Raw genomic sequence first — 25,116 nt, 5'->3', positions numbered from 1 at the left:
CGGCAATTACTCCGTGCTAGTACACGGAGGCTACAACGCCACATTTGGATGGGCTGAAGTCCTGGCCCACCCACTTATATGGGCCGGAAATTCTTTTCAAATTTCCATTCAAACGAGGCCTCATTCAAAATGTAGCTTCATGTTTGATACAAGTGAAGAGGATTGGAGGTTTAGACTAGAGAATTAATGGTGTGATTAAGGCCTGGTTTAGTTCCCAACTTTTTCTTCAAATTTCCAACTTTTCCATCACATCAAAACTTTCATACACACACAAACTTCCAACTTTCCCGTCACATCGTTCCAATTTCAATCAAACTTCCAATTTTGACGTGAACTAAACACACCATAACATGAGGATTTGATTTTTAGTCCCAATCTCTTGTTTGGTAGAGGTGGTGGGAATTGATATGGAGTTTAGTTGGAGATTAGATCTTAAATGAAAATTGATATTGATGGTTAAGATTTGTTTAGACAAAATAAAGGATGAATTCACTCTCAATTACCATCCCTACTCAAGTATTGAAAAAGGATGGAGTTCCTTTCTCAATTCCCATCCCCCGTCCCACCCAAACTCCCATGTTCCCCACCAAATAAAATAATTAATAACCTCATCCCTCTAAATTCCCAATCACTCTCTCCAACCAAACGGACTCTAGAATTTTACATAGATTTTCGTGACATGGAGAACAGGAAATAGTTTGAATCTTGACTTCTCGTTGAAACTGAAAACAATATAGCCTCGCAGTTTTTTTAGAAAACAAAAGAATATAGCATTCTAGTACTATGCACATGCACTCTTTCCAATACAGAGGAAATAAGACCAATGGGCAACAGTTCAGAGCAGGTACAATAGCAGACTATTAGCCAGCTGTAAACATATTTTAATAAGATAAAAGATGAGAAGGAAGAGCAGCGGGCTACAGATCTATAGGCAGCTGACAGGTAGGACCATATATTAATAGTATAGTAAGCAACTATTGTATAAATTGGCTATTAGATTGACTATAGATGAATCGGAGCTAGTAGTGAGCAGTACTATTAAACTTGCTCTCATAATCCATTTAATCCCAAAGCAAAAAGTAACGAGTTTAGAACAATATGCCCAGAACATTTGCTTTAAACCGTAGCACACGACGTCTGCTGTAACTGTAAATTCGAACTATACTGGTAGCAAGGTAAACTAAGATGACAGTGGCTTCAACTGGACATGAATAACTCCAATTCAAATGGACATGAATGGTAAATATTCTGAAGGGGTATATCAAAAGCCCTGAACAATTTTCGCCAGCATATGGATTATTGAGTCTCTTACATCATCCTTAGAGCATCGATCTTGAATATTTTGAAGGTCTGGGTTTCACAGCGACCAGTCACGACATCCGCCACGGGCAATTTAATTCTCTGTTAAGTTTGGAGTTGCGAAGGCCTAGCACAAACATCGTAAAGTTATAAGGTGGAAAGTGTACAGAACAATATTCAAGCCAAAGCAACAGAGAAAATATTGCTGGCAAAAGTTTTAGTGTAAAAGAAGTTAACACTACCTCCGTTGTCTTTTAGATGAATGAACTAACCAACATCAAATATAAAAAACAGGAGTAGTTCAAAAAAAAAAAGAAGTTAAATAGTTGAACTTTTTCCATTTGATTGTTCATGTTTCTATCACGTGATAGCATGCCTCTTGATCAGCATATCTTTTGATGAAATGTTATAACATTTGTACAACAAAAAGAATTAAAAAAAGGAAGCAAATATATGAACAATAATACTTACGGAAGCTCCCACTTCGACGGACGAAAATCTTCTCTAAGGACAAGCCATTAGAATTGAACAACTGTGCCAGCATATGGACTCTAAGATCATCCTTGGTGCATCTGATCTTCACCGTACTAAGGCGTTTACAGGCAAACGATCCTCCTTTTGGTTTGATACCTTTTTCCAATTCCTTTTGGATGTTGTAACTCTTTTAGCAGGCAAAAAAAAGCCAAATTAGTTAACTACTACCAAATGCTGAAACTTACATATTGAATTGCAAATCATTGAGAAACATTAGTTGATCTTGTACCATTTCAAGTTGAAGAAAAAGCTTCTCCAAATTAGGTGAATTCTGGAGGAAGAGAATCAATATGTCGAAGTCAGCGACCATACTGATACACCACTCACCAAGGGACAAAGTCTTCAGGTTGCTAAAAGTTGGACAACTTCTTGATTCCCTGCTCAGAACCACCTACATTGTACGTGACAGTGAATAACGAGTTGCAGGATAAAAGTATATTCAGGTATGCAGTGCCATTTTTTCCTTTTTTGCTAATGAAATTGCATATATTCCTAGGACTGGTCTTAGGATTATAGGATACATATAAACAAATTGTTTGCTCAACATAGGGAGTTGTTTGTATGCAACTAAATGTTTGCAGCGTCCATAAGTTTCAATGCTGGAGGGAACTCCTTTTTAGTGAAAAGTGCGAACTCTTGAAGATATCTAAAAGAAATCATTAGCAGAATCATTCCACTAGTAAGGGGGGAAAAAGGAAATGCCCCCATCTACCATGACAGCAAGAACCTAAAGCATGCCATTCTAGTCAATAGTAGTAAAGCAGATCAATCTTCCTAAATTTGAACACACTGCATATAATTGAAAGAAGTGCACACTATAACCAACCAAAAAAAAATGCATTCCAATGCTATATTTTGCACCATGAGTGATGAGTCCCTGCTGCACATTAGTGAAAGCGAAAGTATGGATTATACAAGAATATTAGTAGAAGTTAAGGGAGGTACCTCTCCTGAATGAGCTAACAGCTCCAAACTTCTAGCATTTGAAAGGCTGTGAAGAACATTTTGTCCACCCAAAGTTTTATCATCATTGAACCCATTGTTAGAACTGGAGCCATGATATTTACCACCCATACTGCAATCACCTCCATCATCATGGTCTTTATACTGCTCAAATTTATATTCATTCACAATCTCATTGTACTCATATGTATCAGCATCACTATTGATATCATTTTCATAGTTATAGTCATAGTCATCACTGATGTCACTGGAAAGGTCATCAAAATAATCTTCAGAAGAGCCACCATAAGAATAATCAGAAGAGAAACCATCCACCTCATGTCCTTTTTTAGAATCACCAATAAGTAGCGAGTCATCAATCATGATACTTCCTGTGACCAGCGACCCAGAGTCCTTGAGCACGGGAACCCATTTCATTGGTGTGATGCATTGTAAAAACACGAGGTTTGGAGCACCAACAGAGAGATTCATAGTGAACTTGCATTCAACCATGATCAAACTCTTCAGAGTGACTGATGAAATCTCACGGGCACTTACCACGCATTTCTTGAGCTCCAGTTCTTCCAAAGAAGGGCATCGAGAGGAGAATCCCCTGAAAACATCGTCATCCAGCTCGGCGTACGACAGTTTCAAGATTTTGAGATGGTTGGAAGCGAAGACCTGGTGAGCAAATACAACGAACATCCCATAATGATCTTCAAGCTGAATCACCCGAGCTTTTCTCTTGATAGCTTCACTAATCCACTTCTCGACATCGACATTCTTAAACTTGTCCCCGAAACCATCCACGTGAGCAGAGCGCAGCCGGAGCGTGTCCACCGGCGCGAGCTCGTCGCGAGCGAGCAGCAGCCGGTTCACGAACCTGCGCGTGTCACTCGGCGCATTGCGGTCGCGCGTCCAGAGGACGTCGGCGCAGGGGCAGGGCGCGGAGGCCCGGTGGTGGCGCATGCGCCTGTTCATCGGCGGCGGCTGGCGGTCGCTCGTCAGGAGGATGTCGACGCAGGGCGCGGAGGCCCAGAGGTGGCGCCACCGCCGCGAGAGCACGCAGGTGCGCGCCGCCTCCCACGCCTTGAGGAACGACATGACGTGGTGCAGCACCATGTCCGGCATCTCGCTGAGGCGGTCTTCGCCCGAAGCGACGGCGTCCTCCTCCGCGATGCCGGGCTCCCCCTCCTCCTCCGCCGCCGCCGGCGGGTCGGTTTCGTTCAGCGGCATTTCGTCGAACACCTGGACTTCACCGTAAGCGACGGCATCCTCCTCCGCGCTGCCGGGCTTCCCTTCCTCCTCCTCCACCACCGCCGGGTTGGTTTCTTCCAGCGACATTTCGTCGAACACCTGGCCTGCACGGGACACGACAGCCATGGAAACGCAACTCGAGATCAGAACAAAAAAAGAAAAAGAAGAAGAAAAGTTCGCGACGAATCCTTGCAAGAAGCAACCAAACCTGGAGAAGGGGAATGGAAACTTACGGAGAGATCAGCTGCGATGGCGAGGAATCTCGTGATCCTTCAGAGCAACGGGAGGTTGAAGACGAAGGCGTAGTGGTTGATCCTTTTTTTCCCCCTTTTTGAGAGGAGAAAATAGAAATAGTTGAATACCGAAATGGGACTCTCTAGTCTCTACTCTCTACCCACCCAAGGAATTTCCTCCAGATTCCGATGTTTTACTCCCACGATAAAACAAACAGATTTATTATGAGACTAGCTAAAAAGCTAAAAAACTGTGAGTGTTTTTTCAGAGAAAACTTTCAAATCTAACTTATAGTATATAGTTTCACTAGAACTATACTATAATAATAATAACTTGTATATATGTATTAAAATAATATATGCAACTTTATATCTAATTTATATAGAGATAATAATGTAGTTATAGTGTAGTTACACTATAGCTACAATGTAATTATAGCGTAACTACAATGTAACTAGCATGTAACTAGAGTGTAACTATGTAACTTGAACAAATCTGCCATAAACATGCGATGATGGGATTAGCTTGTGAAAATAGGGTTTAGATCCGGTAGCAAAATATCTAAGCACAAATCTTAGCGCAGAATCAACGGCCAAAAAATTTGACAGTTTTCTGTCGATAGTTAGCTAGCAGAACCGTTTACGGGTATCACATGAACTTTTCTTTTCAAGATTTATACTTCGGCCATCTTCTCCGGTGACAGCAACAATAATTTGGTAGCGATGGTCACCAGAATAAGTTACTAAACGCTCAGGCCTAGAGATAGTACGCGATGTGTCTAGGCGGTTGCGGTAAAACCAAGTAGCCTTAGGAAGTACTAGCGTATCTAGCAGCATGAGCCACTAGAGATGGGCATGAGGTAGCAAGGTCTTTTTCGAGAGGAAGAAATGGAGGATGGCAGGGAGGAAGTGTGGCGGTGATAGGTGGAAGGAGGGGAAGGGGAGACAAAAGACTAGGGTTTATGGACTAGGGTTTTTAACCGAAGGTGTGAAACGGTCCGAACAACTTGATGTAGAGCATGAAAAAAATGCCAGACAATTTTTACGAGAGAATTGACTTAACTCTAAATAGAAACTCTAGTAAGATTGATTTTCCTTTTTTGTATGGTGATGTGTTGGGCCAATCCGGTAGATAATAAGTAAAGAATTGCAATAAATAAAAGCCTATTTGGTAGAAATTTCAAAGGAAATTGAAGAAATGGAGAATTATGGGTTTTCACCTTTCTTTTTTTAAATGGAGGAATACGCTAGGAATTTTCATAGAAATTCTTCCTAGGTTTTTGTCTTTTCATGTACTTTTCGAAGGAAAGTAAACATGAGCTCGAACTGAACGGAGAAATTTCCTTAGAATTAAATATATACTCAACCTAATTCGTGTGTTCTAACACCAACCTATTTATTTAATATAGGAATAGCAGGAAGAGAGTACATGGAAGCATATATTTCCTGTATAGGATAGCATTCAAATTAGTGATGTAAGTAGATAATCCCGCTACCCGTATAAAAACCTATTTTATAGTTTATTTCCAACTACTAGTATACAATTTGAAAAAAATAAAATAAATTTGTGATAAGTGGAAAAAAAAAAGTTTGTCCACACCACTTGCTTCCCTGATTAAATGGTTCCAAATGTAAACCATCATTGAAATAGTATTGGCCACCAGATAACGTTTATAACATACTAGAGCAGGCGACATGCACAGTAATGTGGCCAAGATGTCTCAGCTGTTGGACTTGACACCATGAGAAAATGAAGAGTATAAACATAGTTGCAATCATCAACACAATTACAGAACTACGAAGTGTTAGATGGATCTCCCTCCCCTTGAGCCCAACGGCTCAAGGGGGCCTTGACCCGCGCCCTGATCGGGGGCGCCCAGCCCAATCGCTGGTGGGCCCCCGTCACACTGTGCCATATAAAGAGGGGTGGAGGACGGGACGGGATAACGTTACAAGGAACGAGGTTCGTCGCCGCCGCCACTCCACCCCATAAACCCTAACCGATCGAGGGGGCGCAGCCAGTGACGGGAAGTCCACCGCCGCGCCACGCCTCGTCGTCGACACCGTCACTGCTGCAACCGCATCACCGCCATCGGAACCGAGCACATCATCGCCGCCGTCCACGTCAAGCCCGCGACGACAACGACGATGGCCGGCCGGACTTCCTCTTCCTCAACAACGACTGGTCACAACCCTAAATCCTCTCACTCCCTCTTTGTTCATTCATCTATTGTTGTTCATCCATTGCAAATAGAACCACCCGACTAGATCTAAACCTAGGTGATCCAATAGACAACCCTAACACGAAGGCCAGACAATCAATCACAAAACCAGATATATTCAGCGGGAATTGCTCCTACTCAAACATGATATAGCAATTCACAGGACTCCAAGTCTCTAAACATTCTGATCAGCCATCTATTTTCATGCAACACCAACGAATGCAAAGTCTTGCACATACCCAGGTACCTGTACTAAAACTGATGCATATACACATCCAGTAGACAATCCTAGTGTTAACTGCAATGTAAACTCAGCACTGGATTCCTCAACGCCCGCACCGGCTTTCGGCATTTTAGGCACCTTTCCCTCACTCCAGGCTTCTACTATTTCACACCGTTCACCACTTCTTTGCGAGCCTCAAATGATCCTCTTGCTCTTTCTGTTTCGCCCTGGAGTCTCTACGAGTTCTGGATGTGCGACGAACAAAAATCCTCTGACGCTGTAGGCCGTTAGCTTCGAGGAATTCCGCCAGCTTATGGACCATTACATCATCTTCACAACATGTGATCTTAACCTTCTTCAGGTTGTTGCAAGCAAATGATCCTCCACTTGGATCGATGTCCCCTCTTCCTCTGTGGACCTAAAACAATGATTTAAGGGATCAATAACATACTTAAACACTCCAAGCAAACTTTTTTTCAAGCATGTGAGTACACATACCATGTCAAGGTGAATATAAAGCCTTTCTACATTAGGTGATTTCTCAAGTATGGTTGACAAAGCACTGAAGTCAGGAACCATACACCATTCACCAAGGGACAGAGTATTCAGGTTAATGAACATGGGGAAATTTTCCAATTCCCTCCTCAGAAGCAGCTGCACATTTCCATAGATACCAAATGATTCAGTGACCCAAATAAATCAAAAGATATGTGCATTGACAAATCAAAAGTGGTACATGGACAAGATTATAGGAAAAAAATCACAGGTTTGCAATCATCAGATGAATATTAAACTAGCCTTGAAAGTTCTGCCACTTTTAGTAATCAGTTAGTACACATGTTGCACTACCAACAAATGTTCCAGAATGGCAACCAAAATTTGTCCTGGTATGAGATGAACCCAAGGTTTTGCTCAAGTGAGTTGTGAAATATTTGTGAGATGTACTTCCATTATGTAAAAAAAATGTAACTAACATACTAGCTTGGTCAGAGACAAATATATAACTTCCTTTGGCCAGAGACAAATAAAAAAGAACTGCTAATTGCGAGTTCTAGTAAAGGCACGGTAACAAGTCAGCCATGAGATAAATTCGAAGTTCAATACACCATAGAGAGAAATGATTGAATACTAGTGCACTAGAAGATCAGGTAGGAACATAAGAACTTGCAGTAGTACCTAAAAGATGTACAATGTCACCTGAGTGACACCAATTCATTTGGCTGATCAATTAGTAAGAAACTTCTTAATATTGTCATCAGCAAGCTACAACGGAAGCATTTTGTAAGGACGTTGTTTGAGTGACAGTACTGTAATGTTAGCAATATGAGCACTCTTTGTACTATAAACTGAGTTAACCATACTAATTTGAGAAATCTCGTAACAAGCAGAACTGACCAAACTTTCTTCTACACATTAAGTTTATGAAGACAGTTCTGTTAATGCACCGGTAACTAGTTCCTTTCTCATACAGTGACATATTTGCTTGCAAAGAATTGTGCAAAAGTAATGCGTACATCCCGGAAAAAGAAAGCATACAAATAAGAGAGAACATAATATGTAGAATGACATGATCAAACGTAGCAGGGTGATTAAACACTACCTCTCCTTCCCGGGCTATCATGATCAGAGATGTCTTTACAAGAACATTAAATAAACCATAGGGACCACAAATTGTAGAATCATCGCTCTCAGAATATCCTCCATGTTCATCACCAGGACCACCATTACTGGAGTACTCATCTGCAATCTCATCATAGGCCACAGTACAATCATCATCATTGCAACCTTCAAGATCATCTTGATCAGATTTACTGCCTCTCTTATCGTCAGATTGTACAGCACTAGCATTTGCAAAGAAATCATCATCATGATCATATCCATCGTCGTCATTCAGCCACACTGGCCACCAAAGTCTATCAGACGAGGAATTGGATCCCCCCTTTCTCTCAATGCCGAGAGGTCTGATGAAGCAGAGCGAGACAAGGTTCGGAGCATCAACCAAAAAGCCATCATCGATATAGCATTTGATGATAGACAAGCGCTTCAGCGAGGCCGATTGAATCTGCCCTTCAAGTAGGCGAACATCCTCGAGCTCTAATTCTTCCAAAGAAGTGCACCTAGAGCAGATTTGCGTGATAGACCTGATGTCCATGCCGACACGCATCAGCTTCAAGATCTTGATCTTGGGAGAAATGAAGCTCGTGAACTCCGGCTCCGGTTCCAGAGAACCTTGGTGATGCCTCGTGGAGAGTTCGATTTCTTCGGCCCCGCGCCTGACGGCATGAGCGATCCAGTTGTTGGCGTCGCCGTCGTGGCTCCAGCACAGCCGGAGCGCCTTGATGGGAGCGAACGGGCGGCGCCTGAGGAGCAGGGTGTCGACGAAGCCGTGGAACCTCTCCTGGTCGGCGCGCTCGTTGCAGGCGCAGGGGTGGCGGATGTCGACGCGCGGCGCGGACGCCCACACGTCGCGCCACCGCTTGGAGAGCACGCTCGTGCGCACCGCCTGCCACGCCTTCAGGTGCGACACGATCCTGCCGAGCACCGCGTCCGGGAGCGCGCTGAGGCGGTCCTCACCACCGCCCCCGCCACCACCGGAAGGCCCCGCCGCCTCCCCGTCGTCGCGCCGCGGCGCCTGCCCCGCGGCTCCCTGCTGCATTCCGTCGAACGGGTTGCCTGCAATGGACACGGCGACCAACCACATCAACAAACTCCAGAACCAAAGAGGAAATCAACCAACAACGGCGAATCGGCAACCAAGAATCGCAAGAAAAGCATCGGAGCAGGTGATCGAGGGGAGGGGGAGAAGAACTCACGGAGAGATTGGGGATTTCTTGGCGAATCGATGGGCGCCAAGAGCTCTCGCTGCTTTCGACTTTCAACTTTGGAGCACCAGCAGGTGGTAGAACGGCTTCGAGACACAAGGGGCGAGGAATTACCGAAAATGCCCAGTATATATAGGCCTAAGAACTAGTGTATTGTTTATGGAAAAAGAAAAGGTGTAGGGCTTTTTATCCCAGGTTTCCCAACTCATCTTCCTCGTTTTCCGCGTGCATGCTTTTCAAATTGCTAAACGGTGTGTTTTTTTCAAAAAGTTTATACACGAAAGTTGCTTAAAAAATCATATTGATCCATTTTTGAAAAAAATAGCTAATACTTAATTAATCACGCGCTAATGGACCGTTCTGTTTTCCATGCGCACTATTCCGGTTGGAAACACGATGGAGCGAAGACAGCCTAAATTAACCTCTGAACTACTATGACGGTACAAATTATCCCCTTAATTATAAAATTAGACATCATTCATCCTCAACTTTTCGTACCAAACGAATAACCCCCTGACTTGCTCTAAAGGGTAGTCTAATTAGCATAAAGAAATTTTAAAAGTGGTGACAGTGACCGAGACGGAATCAACACATCGGCGAATTGGGCTACAATGGCGGTGGCGCCAACGATGACGAGGCTGTTGTCGTGAAAAGCTACTTGAGCTCGACGTAGCCAGGAGATGGGGAAGAAAAAGAGAGAGATGGGGGGGGGGAGAGCATGGCGGAGCTAGATTGGTAGTCATGGCTCTCTTCTTCTGTGGTGGTGGCGACGGCGATGACAACGAGCGGCAAGGGATTGGCTTTGGGGGTGGGGTTGGCGAGGTGGCAAAGTCGAATGGCCATGTAGGGTAATAGACCTATCGCAATGTGGAGATGATTGGATGCGAAGCTCGAGGTGGTGTCGGTTCCACGTGGAGATCGGGGTGGTGACAGATCCAACTAGAGCTCAGTTCGGTGGCGAACTCCATGAGGTGTTTGAGAGAGGTACTTGTCTACTCCCCGCTTCTTGCCTCCATCGCCACCACCACCATCTCATTGAGCTCCTGATGCGCTCCACCTCACCTCCTCTCTCCCTCCACCTATTTGTTCGCGAGTGAATGGGCAGAGATCCACGGCGACCGAGATGAGTCAGGAAAGAAGAGACCAATATATAGAGGAAGAAGCAAAACTGACATGTGGACCCTACCATTTAAAATTTTTTTATGCTGAATGGACTACCACTTGTGCGTCACGTAAGATGAAAACCGCTCCAAAGCCAATGGAGTGGGGGGTAATTCATCCTGTAAGGAATTTTGAGGGTGAATGATGTCTGGTATTGTTATTCGAGGGGGTAATTTGTACCATCGCAGTAGTTTATGGGGTAATCCAAACCTTTTTGTTTATTGAGTAAATTTTGTAAAACCACACGTTTTATGGTCAAAAGTTCCAGTAAACCATGTATATATTACTGGTGGCATATAACTACACATTTTATGTTTTAAAATTCAATTGATTTCAACATATTTGAGACAATATCTTTTAAAGTAGTGAAGATTTAAACCAACAACCTCAATCAATCAATAACTAAAAAGATTCATACACATTCTATGTTTTACAATTTTAAGTAAATATATACCAAATATGTAGAGGGGTAGGGTTTTGAAAAATTTTAGAACCACAATAGTTGGGGTTATGTGACAAGCCATAATACCTGGGTTTTATGCAACTTCAATCATATAATACATGGTGTTTGCTGAAATTTGCTCTTGTTTGTGTATTAATGTTTCTCCATTGGAATGAATTTTTTTTGCCGATTCTAGAAATTCCCCAGATCAATTTCTTTTTAATTATGAACAATCTCACCGTATATACTAATCTACTTTTTTTTGAAAGATATATACTAACCTACTTAAATAAAAATGCAGAATTGCATGTCTTTCGTCCATCTCATAGTTTCGAGAACCAAAAAGAAAACAAAACATATTGTATGATGCTGCTCTTCACAACCTAAAACTCAATTTATTCCTGAAGCCATTTCACGCAGTGCGATTCCATCAAAATAAAATCAGAATCGAACCCAGAGCTCACTCCTCAATTTTCGCTAAGACGACATTTTGCCCAGTCAGAGCGAGTTACTCCATACAAACATTGCAACTCAAACATGATGCAGCAGTTCACAAGATTCTCCAAGTCACTGAACATTGTGACCAACCATCTTTTTTTCATGCAACACCAACGAATGCAAAATTTTTCATATATCCAGGTAACTGTACTAACACTGTGCATATAGTTACACATTCAGTAGACAATCCTACTGTTAACTGCAATGTAAACTCAGCACTGGATTCCTCAACATCCATACCGGTTTTCAGCATTTTAAACACCTTTCCCTCACTCTGGGCTTCTACTGTTTCGTGCCCTCCTCAGCTGTTTCACTGCTCGCCTCGCAGCTTCGTCTTGCGCCTTCCGTTTTGCACTGGAGTCCTTGCCCGTGCCTTCCTCGCCATTATGAGTGCTGGAAGTGCGACGAACAAAAATCTTCTGAAGCGATATGCCGTTACGTTGGAGGAATTTTGCCAGCATATGGACCATTACATCATCTTTACGGCATGTGATCTTAACCTTCTTCAGGTTGTTGCAAGCAAATGATCCTCCCGTTGGGTTGATGCCCCCTCTGCTTCTGTGGATGTCCTGTAAAATGATGATTTAAGTAGTTAACCACATGCTTAAATGCTAAGAAAACAATTTACAAGCACGTGTGAGTAAACGTACCATGTCAAGGTTAAGATAAAGCCTTTCTACATGAGGTGAGTTCTCAAGTATGGTTGACAAAGCACTGAAGTCAGGAGCCATACACCATTCACCAAGGGTTAGAGTGTTCAGGTTATTGAAAATGGGGCAATTTTCCAGTTGCCTCCTCAGAAGCATCTGCACATTTACACAGAAATGCATCGTTTATTCTATTGAAAAGATTCAATGATTCAAAACATTGGTCCTACCAGAGTAATAAGATATGTCCATGGACAGTTACTGGCATTTTCAGTTCCCCGATTAGTAGTTAGTACACGTATTGGCTCCCGACGAATGTTCCAGAATACCAACCTAAAACTTCTCCTAATTAATATAAACTGAGGTATTTGTGATATGTTGGTATTCTAGTGCTGAGGTAACTAATATGCTTGCTTGTTGTTTGATAAAATGGATAACTTCTTCTGGCCAAAAGCAAACAGAAAATTCGACAAATAAAAAAAAACATAAATGCTGATTCTAGGGAGTTCTTTTAAGATATCATAACTCGTCAAACTGGAAGTTAGATTCAAAACTCAGTACAATACGGAGAGAAGTAACTTAGACTTTATTATGGCATTGAAAATACTAGTGCACTAGTAGATCAGGTAGGAACATTTGAACTTGCAGTAGTACCTATCTACAATACAATGTCACCTGGGTGACGCCAATTCATTTGTCTGATCAATTAGTATAAGGTACTTCTTAATATTTTCACCAACAAACTATGATGGAAGCATTTCGAAAGGATGCTACTTAAGGCAAGTAATGTAACGTCAGCAATGCTAGTACTCTGTATTTTTAAACTGAGCCATACTGATTTGAGAATCTCATTACCAACAGAGATAACCAAACTTTCTTCTACATTAAACTTTTGAAGGGAGTTCTGTTATCTCAATAGTAGTACCTTTCCCATACAACACATTGCCAACATTGCCATATTTGCTTGCAAAGAAATGAGCATAATTAGCGTGCACACTTTAGAAAAAGCATACTAGTAAGAGAAGGCAGTAGTATCGATAAGGTGACAACATTACCTCTCCTTGATGGCCTAACAGACCCAAAGTTCTAACATCTGACAAGTGGTCAAGCATATGATCACCACCGAAAATAGTATAATCATGGTTCCCATAGTTTCCGCCATATTCATCACTGGGAATGGGAATACCATAACTGGAAGACTCATCTGCAATCTCACCATAGGTCACAGTTCGATCATCGCCACCTTCAAGATCATCAACCTCTTTATCACCAGACTCAGAACCATCCTCATGATCATATTCACCATCATGATCATCAAGATCAGATTTACTACCGTCCCTATTTCTCTTATCACCAGAGTCATTATCAGCTTCATTGTCTCTCTTATCATCAGGGCCCTCAGCTTTAGGTGCAAAGAAATTATCATCATAATCAGACCCATCGTTGTCATCCTCCAACACTGGCTGCTGATAGTCATCACTCAAGCGAGAATCATCAAGCACGACAGTGGCTTCCACCAGCGACACCATGTGGCTGAACCAAGGAACAGCTCGGGCAGGTCTGATGCAGCAGAGCGATATAAGATTGGGAGCTTCAACCAGGAAGCCATCGGATGTCACATGGCAGTTGATGATCGACAAGCGCTTCAGCGAGTCTGATTGAATTCCCCCCCAGAGTGATTTGATATCCTTGAGCTCCAGTTCTTCCAAAGAAGTGCAGCCAGAGCAGAGCAGGTCGAGGGTGTTGTCGGCCGTGAACCTCGTCGTCCCGAGATGCGTCAGCTTCAAGATCTTGATCTTGGGAGAAATGAAGTGTTTGTAATCCGGCACCGGGTAGCCATGGTGACGCCTCGCGGAGAGATCGATTTCTTCGGCCCCGCGCCTGACGGCGTGAGCGATCCACGCGCTCACGTCGTCCTCGTCGTGGCTCCAGCTCAGCCGGAGCGCCTTGAAGGGGGCGAGCGGGCGGCGCCTGAGGAGCAGGATGGTGACGAAGTCGCGGAAGCTCTTCTGGTCGACGGCGCGGCCGTCGCAGGCGCACGGGTAGCGGACGTCGACGCGCGGCGCGGACGCCCACACGTGGCGCCACCGCCTGGAGAGCCCGCTCGTGCGCACCGCCTCCCGCGCCTTCAGGTGCGACACGATCCGGAACAGCACCGCGTCCGGGAGGGCGCTGAGACGGTCGCCGCCACCGCCGGATGGGCCAGGTCCCGCCGCTCCCTGGTGCATTCCGTCGAACAGTTCGCCTGCACATGGACAATGAACACATCGTGACGCGTTCAAAGAGAAAGTCAACCAAGAAAAAGGAATTCGATCGCAAGAAACACATCGGAGTAGGTGATTGAAGGGGAGGAGGAGGAGAACTCACGGAGAGATTGGGGGATTTCTTGGCGAAATCGATGGGTCGCGCCAAGAGCTCTCGCTGCTTTCGAGTTTCGATAGAACGGCTTCGCGCTTCGAGAGACGATGGGGGAGGAATTACCAGAAATGCCCAATATATATACTAGTCCTCACTATATCTGGGGGATATTTCTTTGTTCAAATTTCCTCCGGTGAAAAAGAAATGTCAATTCTGGAAACTTCCCATGTCATTTTTTTTGTAGTATTTGAATTTAAACATGTACTAGAAAACTGCGCGGCAAATACAGAGATTGGCATATGGTGTACTAAATTGTTAGACAGTAGCATAACTCGGCGGAACTTTTAGTTTGTGGTTCAAAGAAATCGAATAGAATAATACTCCCTCTATTTTAAAATGTATAATGCCGTTAATTTTTGACATAACATTTGACTATCCGTCTTATTCAAAATAATTATACAAATATCATTTATTTTATTATCAAAGAAACTATAATATTAACTTATACTCTTTTATATTTATATTAAATTTATAAATAAGATAAATGGTCAAACGTTACGTGAAAAGTCAATGACATCATACATTTTGAAAAGAATGTAGTATGATTTTCATACGAGAATACGTCATAGGAGATACCTTGCAACCTATTCTTCTGGCATACTCCGTACTATGCCTTCGATGCGTCTAGCTAGGCTCGCCTGAAGTTGGATTCTTGCTTTCCAAATTTCAAAAGTACAATTTCTGCAGCAATGCCCTGAAATGAGCAATATATATAAGCATCTAACATTTGAATGATTCCAAAGGTTCGGATATTCTGTAGAGCTGTATGGGGGTAACCGGGTAACATAATTAAGCTTACCAAATTAAAGTAAAGTCCGTTGCAATCTTGTTGATCAAAAGCGTTTGTACGTATGCCAGATTTGCTTCGGGGTTTTGATGCTTCAATGAAAGGAAAATCGCTCATGTAGGTACTTAAACCAGTATTTTGAAACTAATGAGTTGCTAATGAGTATTTATTAATAAATCATATGCTAAGAGCACCTGCAATGGTAAAGTAAGGTGCTATCTATAAAACATATACATCTCAGCAATAGACTAGATTAATAATAAACCGCCTCAATAGTATGTCTACATGGGTATCTATAGCTCTCTCATGCATTGTCTCGTTTTTCTCTATAGACTATCTCTAAATTAGTAGATAGCTTTGCTCTCTCTCTTCATTTAATATCTTCCATGTAGGAAAATATGCTGACATAGATCTCTTATAGAGAGCCTATAGATAACCATTGTGGGTGCCATAATGAGTTGTTTCGTTTTGCGTGTGCTAGAGATTAGTTTCCAACATCAACATTCGAACACAGCCTTAATTAATCAAATTCGACACTCTTCTTGGTATTGCTACCCAAAACAAATACTCACAATAAAAATTTATAGAGGGAGTATTAAATAGTAGCCTTAATTCTATGAATATTGAAGGGGCAGCCGCAGCTCTTTTACATCTTTGCCTTCTCTATGTGTGGAGTGATCTGGAAAGTTCACACGGCAATCTGGGTTTTAGGAAATGTTTCTGCTCATGCACTGATTAATGGAATGATGCTCCATCCTCTACCACGTGGCAAAATTTCAGACGATGTACGCTAAATTTTCAGGATACCACGTGGGCCAATCAAGTGCCAGGGATGGTACCCTGAAATCGGTTAGTAAGATATAGACTATAGTCTCAGAATATTTGGTTTGGATTTTACAGGTAGTAGTTTCGATTACTCATGACAAAAATATAATAGTAATAGCAAGAAGAAAGAATGTAGAAGTAGTGGGAGTACTAGTGAATTGGTGGTGATTCTACTATGTATAAATTCTAGCATGGTAAAGTGAACCATTTCAACAGTTTAGAGTTAAAACGAGAAAGAAAATAGTTTAGGGGTTAAGTGATCAAGTAAAATAATTCGGGGGAGTAAAATAGATGTTTTTATTTCTATCCTGCACTGTACTAGAGCATACGACATGCTAATGTGGCTAGAGTACGAACATATTTTCTCTTTTTTAGGGGAGCATAATGTGGCTACAGTACGAACATGTTTCTTCTTTTACGGGGAGTATAAACATAGTTGCAAACATGACACCATGACAAAACTAATTAGGCCAGATGATCAGACCGTGAAATCACAAAGACAAATGTAGCCACTGCCAATTACTCAATACATCAAACATGACATAGCAATTCACAGGATTCCAAGTCACTGAACATTGACCAATCATCTATTTTCATGCAACACCAACGGATGCCTAATTCTGCATGTAACCAAAGTTACCTGTACTAGAATTGATGCATATACACATCCAGTGAAGAATTCTACTGCTAACTGCAATGTAAACTCAGCACTGGATTCCTCAGCATTTTAAACATGTTCCCCTCACTCCGGGCTTCTACTGTTTCGCGCCCTCCTCTGTTTCACTGCTAGCCTCGCAACTTCGCCTTGCGCCTTCCGTTTCGCACTGGAGTTACTACCTCTGCCTTCCTTGCCATTATGTGGGCTGGAAGTGCGACGAACAAAAATCTTCTCAGGCGATACACCGTTATCTTGGAGGAATGGAGCCAGCATATGGACCATTACATCATCTTTACAACATGTGATCTTAACCTTCTCCAGGTTGTTGCAAGAAAATGATCCTCCACTGGGATCGATGCACCTTCTTCTTCTGTGAATCTTTTGTAAAACGATGGTTCAAGGGATTAATAACATGCTTAAACACTTTAAGCAAACATGTAACAAGCATACGAGTACACGTACCACGTCAAGGTGAAGATAAAGCCTTTTTACATTTGGTGATTTCGTAAGTATGGTTGACAAAGCACTGAAGTCAGGAACCATACACCATTCACCAAGGGACAGAGTATCCAGGTTATTAAACATGGGGAAATTTTCCAATAGCCTCCTCAGAAGCAGCTGCACAAGTACACATTTCCATAGATATCAAAATGATTCAGTGACCAAAAACATTTCTCCTACCAGAGAACAACGAAATGTGCATTGATAAAATCAAAAGTGGTAGATGAGCAGGTAAAAAGAAATCACAGGTTTGCAATCATCACGGGAATACCAACCTATACATTGAAAGTTACTGCCACTTTTAGCAGTCAGTTAGTAAACATGTTGCACTAGCAACAAATGTTCTAGAACGGCAACCTAAATTTCTCCTGTTATGACTTATGAAATGAATCCAAGGTTTCTCTCAAGTCAATGTGAAATATTTGTGAGATATTGGTAGTGACTACGCTGAAGTGCTGAGTTGTACTTCCATTATCTAGAAACGAGTAACTAATGTGCTAGCATGGTCTTATATGATAAAAGAAACTTCTTCTGGCCAAGGCAAACAGAAAAATCGACAGGTAAAAGTAAAAAAAAAATGCTAATTGAGAGTTCTAGTTAAGGCACAGTAACAAGTCGACCATAAGATAATATTCAAAGTTCAACACCATAAAGAGAAGGTGATTGAATACTTGCACACTAGTAGATCAGGTAGGAACATGATAACTTGCGGTAGTACCTAACAGATATACAATGTCATCTGGGTGACACCAATTCATTTGGCTGCTCAATTAGTAAGGAACTTCTTAATATTGTCATCAGCAAGCTACAACGGTAGCATTTTCATTTCTTTGAGTGGCAATACTATAACTTCAGCAATACTAGTACTCTTTGTAACTGAGCTAGCCATACTGATTTGAGAATGTCATCAACAGAACTGACAAAACACTCTTCTACACATTAAGTTTATGAAGACATTTCTGTTATTACACCGGTAACTAGTTCCTCTTCCATACTGCAAATTTTGTTGCAAAGAAGTTTAGAAAAAGCATACAAAATTGAGAACACGATAGTATCAGCAAGGTGATTAAATATTACCTCTCCTTCATGAGCTGACGCATCCACAATTGACTTCACTGGGAAGTTCAAATTTCCAAACTTATTAGCTCTACCGTAATTCGCAGAATCATGGTTCACATAATTTCCCCGATATTCATCACCGGGATCACCATTACTGGAGTACTCATCTGCAATCTCACCATAGGCCACTGTACGATCAGACTCCTCCTTATTGCCGGGTTCATAAGACTCGCATTCATTGTCACCATCGTAGGAAACAGAATATGGGGAAGGGGGACCATCATCATCATGATCAGATTCACTGGCTATGTTATCATCAGAGCCATCATCAAAACCATAGTCTTGATCAGATTCATTCTCTCTCTTATCATCAAAGTGTTCGCCACTAGCAATTGCAAAGATATCACCATGATCAAATCCATCGTTGTCATCCTTCCATACTGGGGATGGCCACCTACGATTATCAGACGAGCAAATGGATTCCTTGGTTCTCTCAAAGCTGAGAGGTCTGATGAAGCAGAGCGAGATAAGGTTCGGAGCATCAACCAAAAAGGCAACAGAGATAAAGCAGTTGATGATAGACAACTGCTTCAGCGAGGCCGATCGAATCTGTCCATCAAGTCGTCGAAAATCCTTGAGCTCTAACTCTTCCAGAGAAGTGCACCTAGAACAGATATGCGTGATGGCCTTGATGTCCATCCCGAAAGTCGTCAGCTTCAAGATCTTGATCTTGGGAGAAATGAAGCTTGTGTACTCTAGCTCCGGCTTCGGATCATCTTGGTGATGCCTCGCGGAGAAATCGATTTCTTCGGCCCCACGCCTGACAGCATGAGCGATCCACGTCTCGGCGTCGCCATCGTGGCTCCACCACAGCCGGAGCGCCTTGATGGGCGCAAATGGGCGGCGGTTGAGGAGCATGGTGGTGACGAAGTCGCCGAACCTCTCCTGGTCGGCGCGCTCGTCGCAGGCGCAGGGGTGGCGGATGTCGACGCGCGGCACGGAAGCCCACACGTGGCGCCACCGCTTGGAGAGCACGCTCGTGCGCACCGCCTGCCGCGCCGTCAGGTGCGACACGATCCGGAAGAGCGCCGCGTCCGGGAGCGCGCTCAGGCGGTCCGCGCCACCGCCACCGCCACCGCCACCGCCGGACTGCCCCGCCTGCCGCGCCGCTCCCTGATGCATTCCGTCGAACAGGTTGCCTGCAATGGACACGTCGACTCCCCGAATCAAAAGAACCCACAACGAACGTTTCTGCTCAGCTACGACGAGCGGAAAACCACCGAGAATCGCAAGAAACACATCGGAGCACGCGATCGAGGGGAGGAGGAGAAGAACTCACGGAGAGATTGGGGATTTCTTGGCGAAATCGATGGGCCGCGCCAAGAGCTCTCGCTGCTTTCGAGTTCCGATAGAACGGCTTCGCGCTTCGGGAGACGAGGGGGAAGGAACTACCAAAAATGCCCAATATATATAGGGGATACGTATTTGTTTGTTTAATTTTCCTCCAGTGGAAAAAAAAGAATGTCGATTCTGGAAATTTCCGATTTCATTTTTTGTACTACTACTACTACAGTATTTACCTTTAAACATGTTTATAGTCTGAAAAAAATTTGTTTTGGATTTTACAGGGGTAAATTTTTTGTGGCAACTAATTTCGATTATTCATTACACAAATATAATAGTAATAGCAGTAAGAGAGTATATATTTGTATTTTAGTGTGAAATACAACTTATATATAGAGAGAAGAAAAGATAAATACCATTTATGAACTAAAGTGAATTCAGTGAACCGTTTTTAATAGTTGAGGGTGTAAAATAAGCTGAAAAATAATTTAGGGGGTTTCGTGCGATGACGAAATAGTTAGTAGGAGTAAAATGTATTTTTTTTTCAGTTAGAAATGGTATGTATCTATCAGCCAATACAATTCCAACAGTGGTTAGGTCCTCATCGGTTGACCATATTTCCTATTAAGTCAAAACGGTTTATTAGTAAATAAAAAATAATTTATACATAAAACTTTATATATGTGTTTTAGCGACTTAAAAGCCAATCCTAAAAAAGAAACTACCACGTTGAAAATATCTTAAAATCAACTTCAAATTTAAATTTGAAAATTCAAATTTTGACTTTGGTTTTGGTTTATTAGGACAACCAATGGGGCTCTTACTTTCGAATACTGTCCTGGATAGAAATATATACTGTGCGTACTCCTTTCTTCGGTAATTACGTGCGAATTACACGATCACTCAAACACCAGCTATGCTATAATGTTCCCATAGACATGCTTGAAAAGACATGGTAATTTGGCTAGAGTAAGGGCATATTTTCTCTCTTTTTTTAGGGGAGTATGAACATAGTTGCAAACATCGACACCATGACGAGATTAAGGCCAGACAATCGTGGAATCACAAATCCAAATGTAGCCGCTGCCAATTACTACTCAATACATCAAACATGATATAGGCATATAGCAATTCACAGGATTCCAAGTCACTGAACATTGACCAACGATCTATTTTCATGCAACACCAACGGATGCATAATTTTTCATGTCCCCAAAGTACCTGTACTAGATTTGATGCATATACACATCCTGTGAAGAATTCTACTGCTAACTGCAATGTAAACTCAGCACTGGATTCCTCAGCATTTTAAACATGTTCCCCTCACTCCGGGCTTCTACTGTTTCGCGCCCTCCTCTGTTTCACTGCTAGCCTCGCAACTTCGCCTTGCGCCTTCCGTTTCGCACTGGAGTCCCCGCCTCCGTCTTCTTCGCCATTATGAGTGCTAGAAGTGTGATGAACAATCTTCTCAAGTGATATGCCGTTACGTTGGAGGAATTGTTTCAGCATATGGACCATTTCATCATCTTTACAACATGTGATCTTAACCTTCCTCAGGTTGTTGCAAGCAAATGATCCTCCACTTGGATCGATGTCCCCTCTTCCTCTGTGGATCTTTTGTAAAACAATGGTTTAAGGGATTAATAACATGCTTAAACACTCTAAGCAAACATTTAACAAGCATATGAGTACACGTACCATGTCAAGGTGAAGATAAAGCCTTTCTACCTTAGGTGATTTCTTAAGTATGGTTGACAAAGCACTGAAGTCAGGAACCATACACCATTCACCAAGGGACAGAGTTTTCAGGTTATTGAACATGGGGAAATTTTCCAATTGCCTCCTCAGAAGCACCTGCACATTTCCATACATATCAAGTGATTCAGTGGCCCAAAACATTTCTCCTACCAGAGCACTACTACGAATCTACAATATGTGCCATAAAATCAGAAGTGGTACATGAAGACCAGATTAGAGGAAAAAAATCACAGGTTTGCAATCATCAGGGGAATACCAACCTATGCCTAGAAAGTTACTGGCACTTTTAGCAATCAGTTAGTACACATGTCGCACTACCAACAAATGTTCTAGAATGGAAACCTAATTGTTCTCCTGGTATGAGAAGAACCCAAGGTTTCTCTCAAGTCAATTGTGAAATATTTGTGAGATATTGGTATTGTAATGCTGTAGTAACTATGTGCTGAGTTGTACTTCCATTATCTAAAAAAGAGAAACTAATGTGCTAGCTTGGTCTTATATGACAAAATAAATAATTTCTTCTGGCCAAGGCAAATGGAGAATTCGACAAATAAAAAAAAGATGCTAATTGAGAGTTCTAATTAAGGCACAACAAGAAGTCAACTATAAGATATAATCAAAGTTCAACACCATAGAGAAAAGTTATTGAATACTTGCACACTAGTAGATCAGGTACGGACATAAGAACTTGCCGTAGTACCTAATGTTGCCATTCATTTGGCTGATCAATTAGTAAGGAACTTCTTAATGTTGCCCTCAGCAAGCTACAACAGTAGTATTTTCATTTGTTTGAGTGGCAGTACTCTAACATCAGCAATACTAGCACTATTAACTGAGATAGCTATACTAATTTGGGAATCTCATCACCAGCAGAACTGACAAAACTTCCTTCTACACATTTAGTTTATGAAGACAATTCTGTTATTACACTGGCAATTAGTTCGTTTCCCATACAATGGAAATCTTCTTGCAAAGAATTGAGAAAAAGCAATGCGTGCAGTACTGCAGGGAAAAAAGCATACAAATAAAATAACGAAATAGTATCAGCAAGGCGATTAAACTTACCTCTCCATGATAAGCTGTCAAGCCCCTAGCTACCTTGATCAAGTTTTCCAACATATCATTGCTGTCGCAATCTTCAAGATCATCACCCTCCTTATCACTGGATTCATAAGACTCGCATTCACTGTCACTGCCATCACAGGAGTCCTTAGAATCAGAATATGGGGAAGAGGGAACATCTTCATCATGATCAGATTCTTGGTCTCTCTTATCATCTGAGTCTTCATCACTAGAACCATTGTCTTGATCAGATTCATTGTCTCTCTTATCATCAAAGTGTTCACCACCACTAGCAATTGCAAAGAAATCATCATCATGATCAGATCCATCGTCATCAAACTCCCACACTGACGCTGAGAATGGCCAACTCCTATTATCAGACGAGTGATTGGCTCCCTCCGTGCTCTTACCGCTGAGAGGTCTGAAGAAGCAGAGCGAGATAAGGTTCGGAGCATCAACCAAAAATCCATCAGAGATAAGGCAGTTGATGATAGACAAGCGCTTCAGCGAGGTCGATTGAATCTGCCCTTCAAGTGAATTAACATTCTTGAGCTCTAATTCTTCCAAAAAAGTGCACCTATAGCAGATCTGCGTGATAAACTTGATGCCCATCCGGACACGCGTCAGCTTCAAGATCTTGATCTTGTGAGAAATGAAGCTCGTGTACTCTAGCTCCGGTTTCGGATCATCTTGGTGATGCCTCGCGGAGAAATCGATTTCTTCGGCCCCACGCCTGACAGCATGAGCGATCCAGTTGTTGGCGTCGCCGTCGTGGCTCCAGCACAGCCGGAGCGCCTTGATGGGGGCGAACGGGCGGCGCCTGAGGAGCATGGTGGTGACGAAGCCGTGGAACCTCTCCTGGTCGGCGCTCTCGTCGCAGGCGCAGGGGTGGCGGACGTCGACGCGCGGCGCGGACGCCCACACGTGGCGCCACCGCTTGGATAGCACGCTCGTGCGCACCGCCTGCCGCGCCCCCAGGTGCGACACGATCCGGAAGAGCACCGCGTCCGGGAGCGCGCTGAGGCGGTCCGCGCCACCGCCACCGCCACCGCCACCGCCTCCACCACCACCCGACGGCCCAGCCTGCCCCGCCGCTCCCTGCTGCATTCCGTCGAACAGGTTGCCTGCAATGGAAACAGCGATCCACCGCATCAACCACCAAAGCGCGATTCTGCTAGCTACGAGGACAGCATCACGCGCGCAAGGAGGAAATCAACCAAGAAGAAAGAATTCTATCGCGAGAATTCTCACCGGAGCAGGCGATCGAGGGGGACGAGGTGGGAGAAGAGAACTCACGGAGAGATTGGGGACTTGCTTTTTTGGCGAATCGAGGACGGGCCTGCTTCGAAGCACCAGGACGGGTTTCAGGTTTTTTTTTTAAAGATAAAAAATAATACGGCCTAAACTTCATCAGATATTATAGATACCGAAGAAAAAAAAAGGGAAAACATCTTATTCAATACTATTTGTAAAGCTTTCATCCAAATTTGATGAAAATCTGCATGACAAAAAGTAGCAAACGAGAGGCTTCAAGTTCTACTTAAGAAATTTTATTACACGCCACTCAAATTGCAAATCTCTCGAAATTTTTTGCCACTCAATTTGCATGTCTTTTATCATTTATCGCCGAGTATGCGAATTCTTTCGTTTCGAGTCAATCCATCAATCCAAGCACGCTAGTCCATCAATGTCCATCTGTTGCCCCTGTTGTTGCTGCATCATCGAGCCCCCCTCTCACCACCCTTTTCCAAACACCCTCGTCCCCTTCCCTCTCCCAATCGCTCCCTCCTATCGCCATCCCATCGAAGGGCACCCGTGGAGTGCGGTAGCTGGTTGATGCGGCCTTGTCAAGGCTGAGGAAGTCAGCACAACATAATCCGCGGAACTTGCTGGTCAGCTTGTCGGTGAAAGAGGTGGAGGTTGTGGAGCTTGCAGGTGAATATCGTTATAGTGGCTGCTAATAGTGATGACTAGTAGTGTCGCTGATTCGATGCAGGGTGGGTTTTTCACGAGGAGCTATACCTGGTGGAGCTGCGAGGTTGATTTTGGTCATTGGAGCTCCGGCTTGGGCTCCGTTTGGGGGTCAAGGAGTAGGTTGCAGCAAGGGGAAGAGAATGCAAAATTGGAGGGGACATCGGAGAAAGGAGGGTGATGAGAGGGGGAGGTTGACGCTATCGATTTTGGCAGTACTGAGCGGCAACGACGGTGGTGGTGCCCAGCAACATGACAGAGGAAGCAGAAAAACGTTGGCGGACAGCGCGCTAGAATTGACGGAGTGGTACAGAACAAGAATTAGTATCCTCAGCAGCAAAGGTGGCATATAATGAAACTTCTCATTCTATTATTGGGGATTTGGCTATATAGACAGTGTTCTAATTTCAAGACATGCATTTTTGGCTAGGACGGAGGGGGTAAAAAGTCATG

The 25,116-nt window shown here is 43.1% G+C and overlaps 5 protein-coding genes across 6 annotated transcripts; all 5 read right to left on the bottom strand.

Moving 5' to 3' along the window:
• Positions 1 to 1,028: 1,028 nt before the first annotated feature.
• LOC4344879 (MEIOTIC F-BOX protein MOF-like) lies at positions 1,029 to 4,410 on the bottom strand. Its single transcript, XM_015793554.3, has 5 exons — positions 4,266 to 4,410; positions 2,779 to 4,136; positions 2,063 to 2,224; positions 1,771 to 1,960; positions 1,029 to 1,426 (listed from the first exon to the last, which is right to left on the bottom strand). Exons 2-5 carry the CDS (start codon positions 4,117 to 4,119, stop codon positions 1,371 to 1,373), a joined length of 1,749 nt encoding a protein of 582 aa, XP_015649040.1. The 5' UTR covers positions 4,120 to 4,136; positions 4,266 to 4,410; the 3' UTR covers positions 1,029 to 1,370.
• Positions 4,411 to 6,585: 2,175 nt separating this feature from the next.
• LOC4344878 (MEIOTIC F-BOX protein MOF-like) lies at positions 6,586 to 9,629 on the bottom strand. Its single transcript, XM_015793912.3, has 4 exons — positions 9,524 to 9,629; positions 8,311 to 9,383; positions 7,209 to 7,364; positions 6,586 to 7,128 (listed from the first exon to the last, which is right to left on the bottom strand). The coding sequence occupies exons 2-4, from the start codon at positions 9,364 to 9,366 to the stop codon at positions 6,886 to 6,888; spliced, it is 1,455 nt and encodes a 484-aa protein (XP_015649398.1). The 5' UTR covers positions 9,367 to 9,383; positions 9,524 to 9,629; the 3' UTR covers positions 6,586 to 6,885.
• A 2,079-nt stretch (positions 9,630 to 11,708) lies between these two features.
• Positions 11,709 to 14,747, bottom strand: LOC4344877 (MEIOTIC F-BOX protein MOF-like). The gene is made up of 4 exons (XM_015793595.3): positions 14,648 to 14,747; positions 13,336 to 14,525; positions 12,284 to 12,439; positions 11,709 to 12,202 (listed from the first exon to the last, which is right to left on the bottom strand). The coding sequence occupies exons 2-4, from the start codon at positions 14,506 to 14,508 to the stop codon at positions 11,903 to 11,905; spliced, it is 1,629 nt and encodes a 542-aa protein (XP_015649081.1). The 5' UTR covers positions 14,509 to 14,525; positions 14,648 to 14,747; the 3' UTR covers positions 11,709 to 11,902.
• A 2,054-nt stretch (positions 14,748 to 16,801) lies between these two features.
• Positions 16,802 to 19,963, bottom strand: LOC9271664 (uncharacterized). Its single transcript, XM_015792901.3, has 4 exons — positions 19,868 to 19,963; positions 18,547 to 19,727; positions 17,431 to 17,586; positions 16,802 to 17,346 (listed from the first exon to the last, which is right to left on the bottom strand). The coding sequence occupies exons 2-4, from the start codon at positions 19,708 to 19,710 to the stop codon at positions 17,053 to 17,055; spliced, it is 1,614 nt and encodes a 537-aa protein (XP_015648387.1). The 5' UTR covers positions 19,711 to 19,727; positions 19,868 to 19,963; the 3' UTR covers positions 16,802 to 17,052.
• Positions 19,964 to 20,929: 966 nt separating this feature from the next.
• LOC4344876 (MEIOTIC F-BOX protein MOF-like) lies at positions 20,930 to 24,043 on the bottom strand. 2 transcript variants are annotated; one of them, XM_015792897.3, is made up of 4 exons: positions 23,944 to 24,043; positions 22,696 to 23,816; positions 21,571 to 21,726; positions 20,930 to 21,486 (listed from the first exon to the last, which is right to left on the bottom strand). In XM_015792897.3, the coding sequence occupies exons 2-4, from the start codon at positions 23,797 to 23,799 to the stop codon at positions 21,196 to 21,198; spliced, it is 1,551 nt and encodes a 516-aa protein (XP_015648383.3). In that variant the 5' UTR covers positions 23,800 to 23,816; positions 23,944 to 24,043; the 3' UTR covers positions 20,930 to 21,195. The 2 variants fall into 2 exon arrangements, with proteins under 2 accessions (XP_015648383.3, XP_066159791.1); XM_066303694.1 differs by having other exon boundaries at positions 23,989 to 24,043.
• Between the last annotated feature and the right edge of the window lie 1,073 nt (positions 24,044 to 25,116).

This window comes from Oryza sativa, chromosome 8 (assembly GCF_034140825.1).
Source record: "Oryza sativa Japonica Group chromosome 8, ASM3414082v1".
Classification (NCBI taxonomy): Eukaryota; Viridiplantae; Streptophyta; class Magnoliopsida; order Poales; family Poaceae; genus Oryza; species Oryza sativa.
The sequence above is the reverse complement of the archived record's forward strand: the minus strand, read 5'-3'. Positions and strand labels throughout refer to the sequence as shown.

What these genes read in the sequence shown, in the direction of transcription:
- LOC4344879 (XM_015793554.3), bottom strand. Translation starts at nt 4,119, where the DNA reads ATGTCGCTGGAAGAAACCAACCCGGCGGTGGTGGAGGAGGAGGAAGGG. An exon ending in TGTTAGCTCATTCAGGAGAG is followed by an intron (nt 2,225 to 2,778) that starts GTACCTCCCTTA and finishes CGTACAATGTAG; the next exon opens with GTGGTTCTGAGCAGGGAATC. An exon ending in CCGTCGAAGTGGGAGCTTCC is followed by an intron (nt 1,427 to 1,770) that starts GTAAGTATTATT and finishes TGTTTGTGCTAG; the next exon opens with GCCTTCGCAACTCCAAACTT.
- LOC4344878 (XM_015793912.3), bottom strand. Translation starts at nt 9,366, where the DNA reads ATGCAGCAGGGAGCCGCGGGGCAGGCGCCGCGGCGCGACGACGGGGAG. An exon ending in TGATAGCCCGGGAAGGAGAG is followed by an intron (nt 7,365 to 8,310) that starts GTAGTGTTTAAT and finishes GGAAATGTGCAG; the next exon opens with CTGCTTCTGAGGAGGGAATT. An exon ending in TTTATATTCACCTTGACATG is followed by an intron (nt 7,129 to 7,208) that starts GTATGTGTACTC and finishes TCATTGTTTTAG; the next exon opens with GTCCACAGAGGAAGAGGGGA.
- LOC4344877 (XM_015793595.3), bottom strand. Translation starts at nt 14,508, where the DNA reads ATGCACCAGGGAGCGGCGGGACCTGGCCCATCCGGCGGTGGCGGCGAC. An exon ending in TGTTAGGCCATCAAGGAGAG is followed by an intron (nt 12,440 to 13,335) that starts GTAATGTTGTCA and finishes GTAAATGTGCAG; the next exon opens with ATGCTTCTGAGGAGGCAACT. An exon ending in TTTATCTTAACCTTGACATG is followed by an intron (nt 12,203 to 12,283) that starts GTACGTTTACTC and finishes ATCATTTTACAG; the next exon opens with GACATCCACAGAAGCAGAGG.
- LOC9271664 (XM_015792901.3), bottom strand. Translation starts at nt 19,710, where the DNA reads ATGCATCAGGGAGCGGCGCGGCAGGCGGGGCAGTCCGGCGGTGGCGGT. An exon ending in CGTCAGCTCATGAAGGAGAG is followed by an intron (nt 17,587 to 18,546) that starts GTAATATTTAAT and finishes GTACTTGTGCAG; the next exon opens with CTGCTTCTGAGGAGGCTATT. An exon ending in TTTATCTTCACCTTGACGTG is followed by an intron (nt 17,347 to 17,430) that starts GTACGTGTACTC and finishes GTTTTACAAAAG; the next exon opens with ATTCACAGAAGAAGAAGGTG.
- LOC4344876 (XM_015792897.3), bottom strand. Translation starts at nt 23,799, where the DNA reads ATGCAGCAGGGAGCGGCGGGGCAGGCTGGGCCGTCGGGTGGTGGTGGA. An exon ending in TGACAGCTTATCATGGAGAG is followed by an intron (nt 21,727 to 22,695) that starts GTAAGTTTAATC and finishes GGAAATGTGCAG; the next exon opens with GTGCTTCTGAGGAGGCAATT. An exon ending in TTTATCTTCACCTTGACATG is followed by an intron (nt 21,487 to 21,570) that starts GTACGTGTACTC and finishes GTTTTACAAAAG; the next exon opens with ATCCACAGAGGAAGAGGGGA.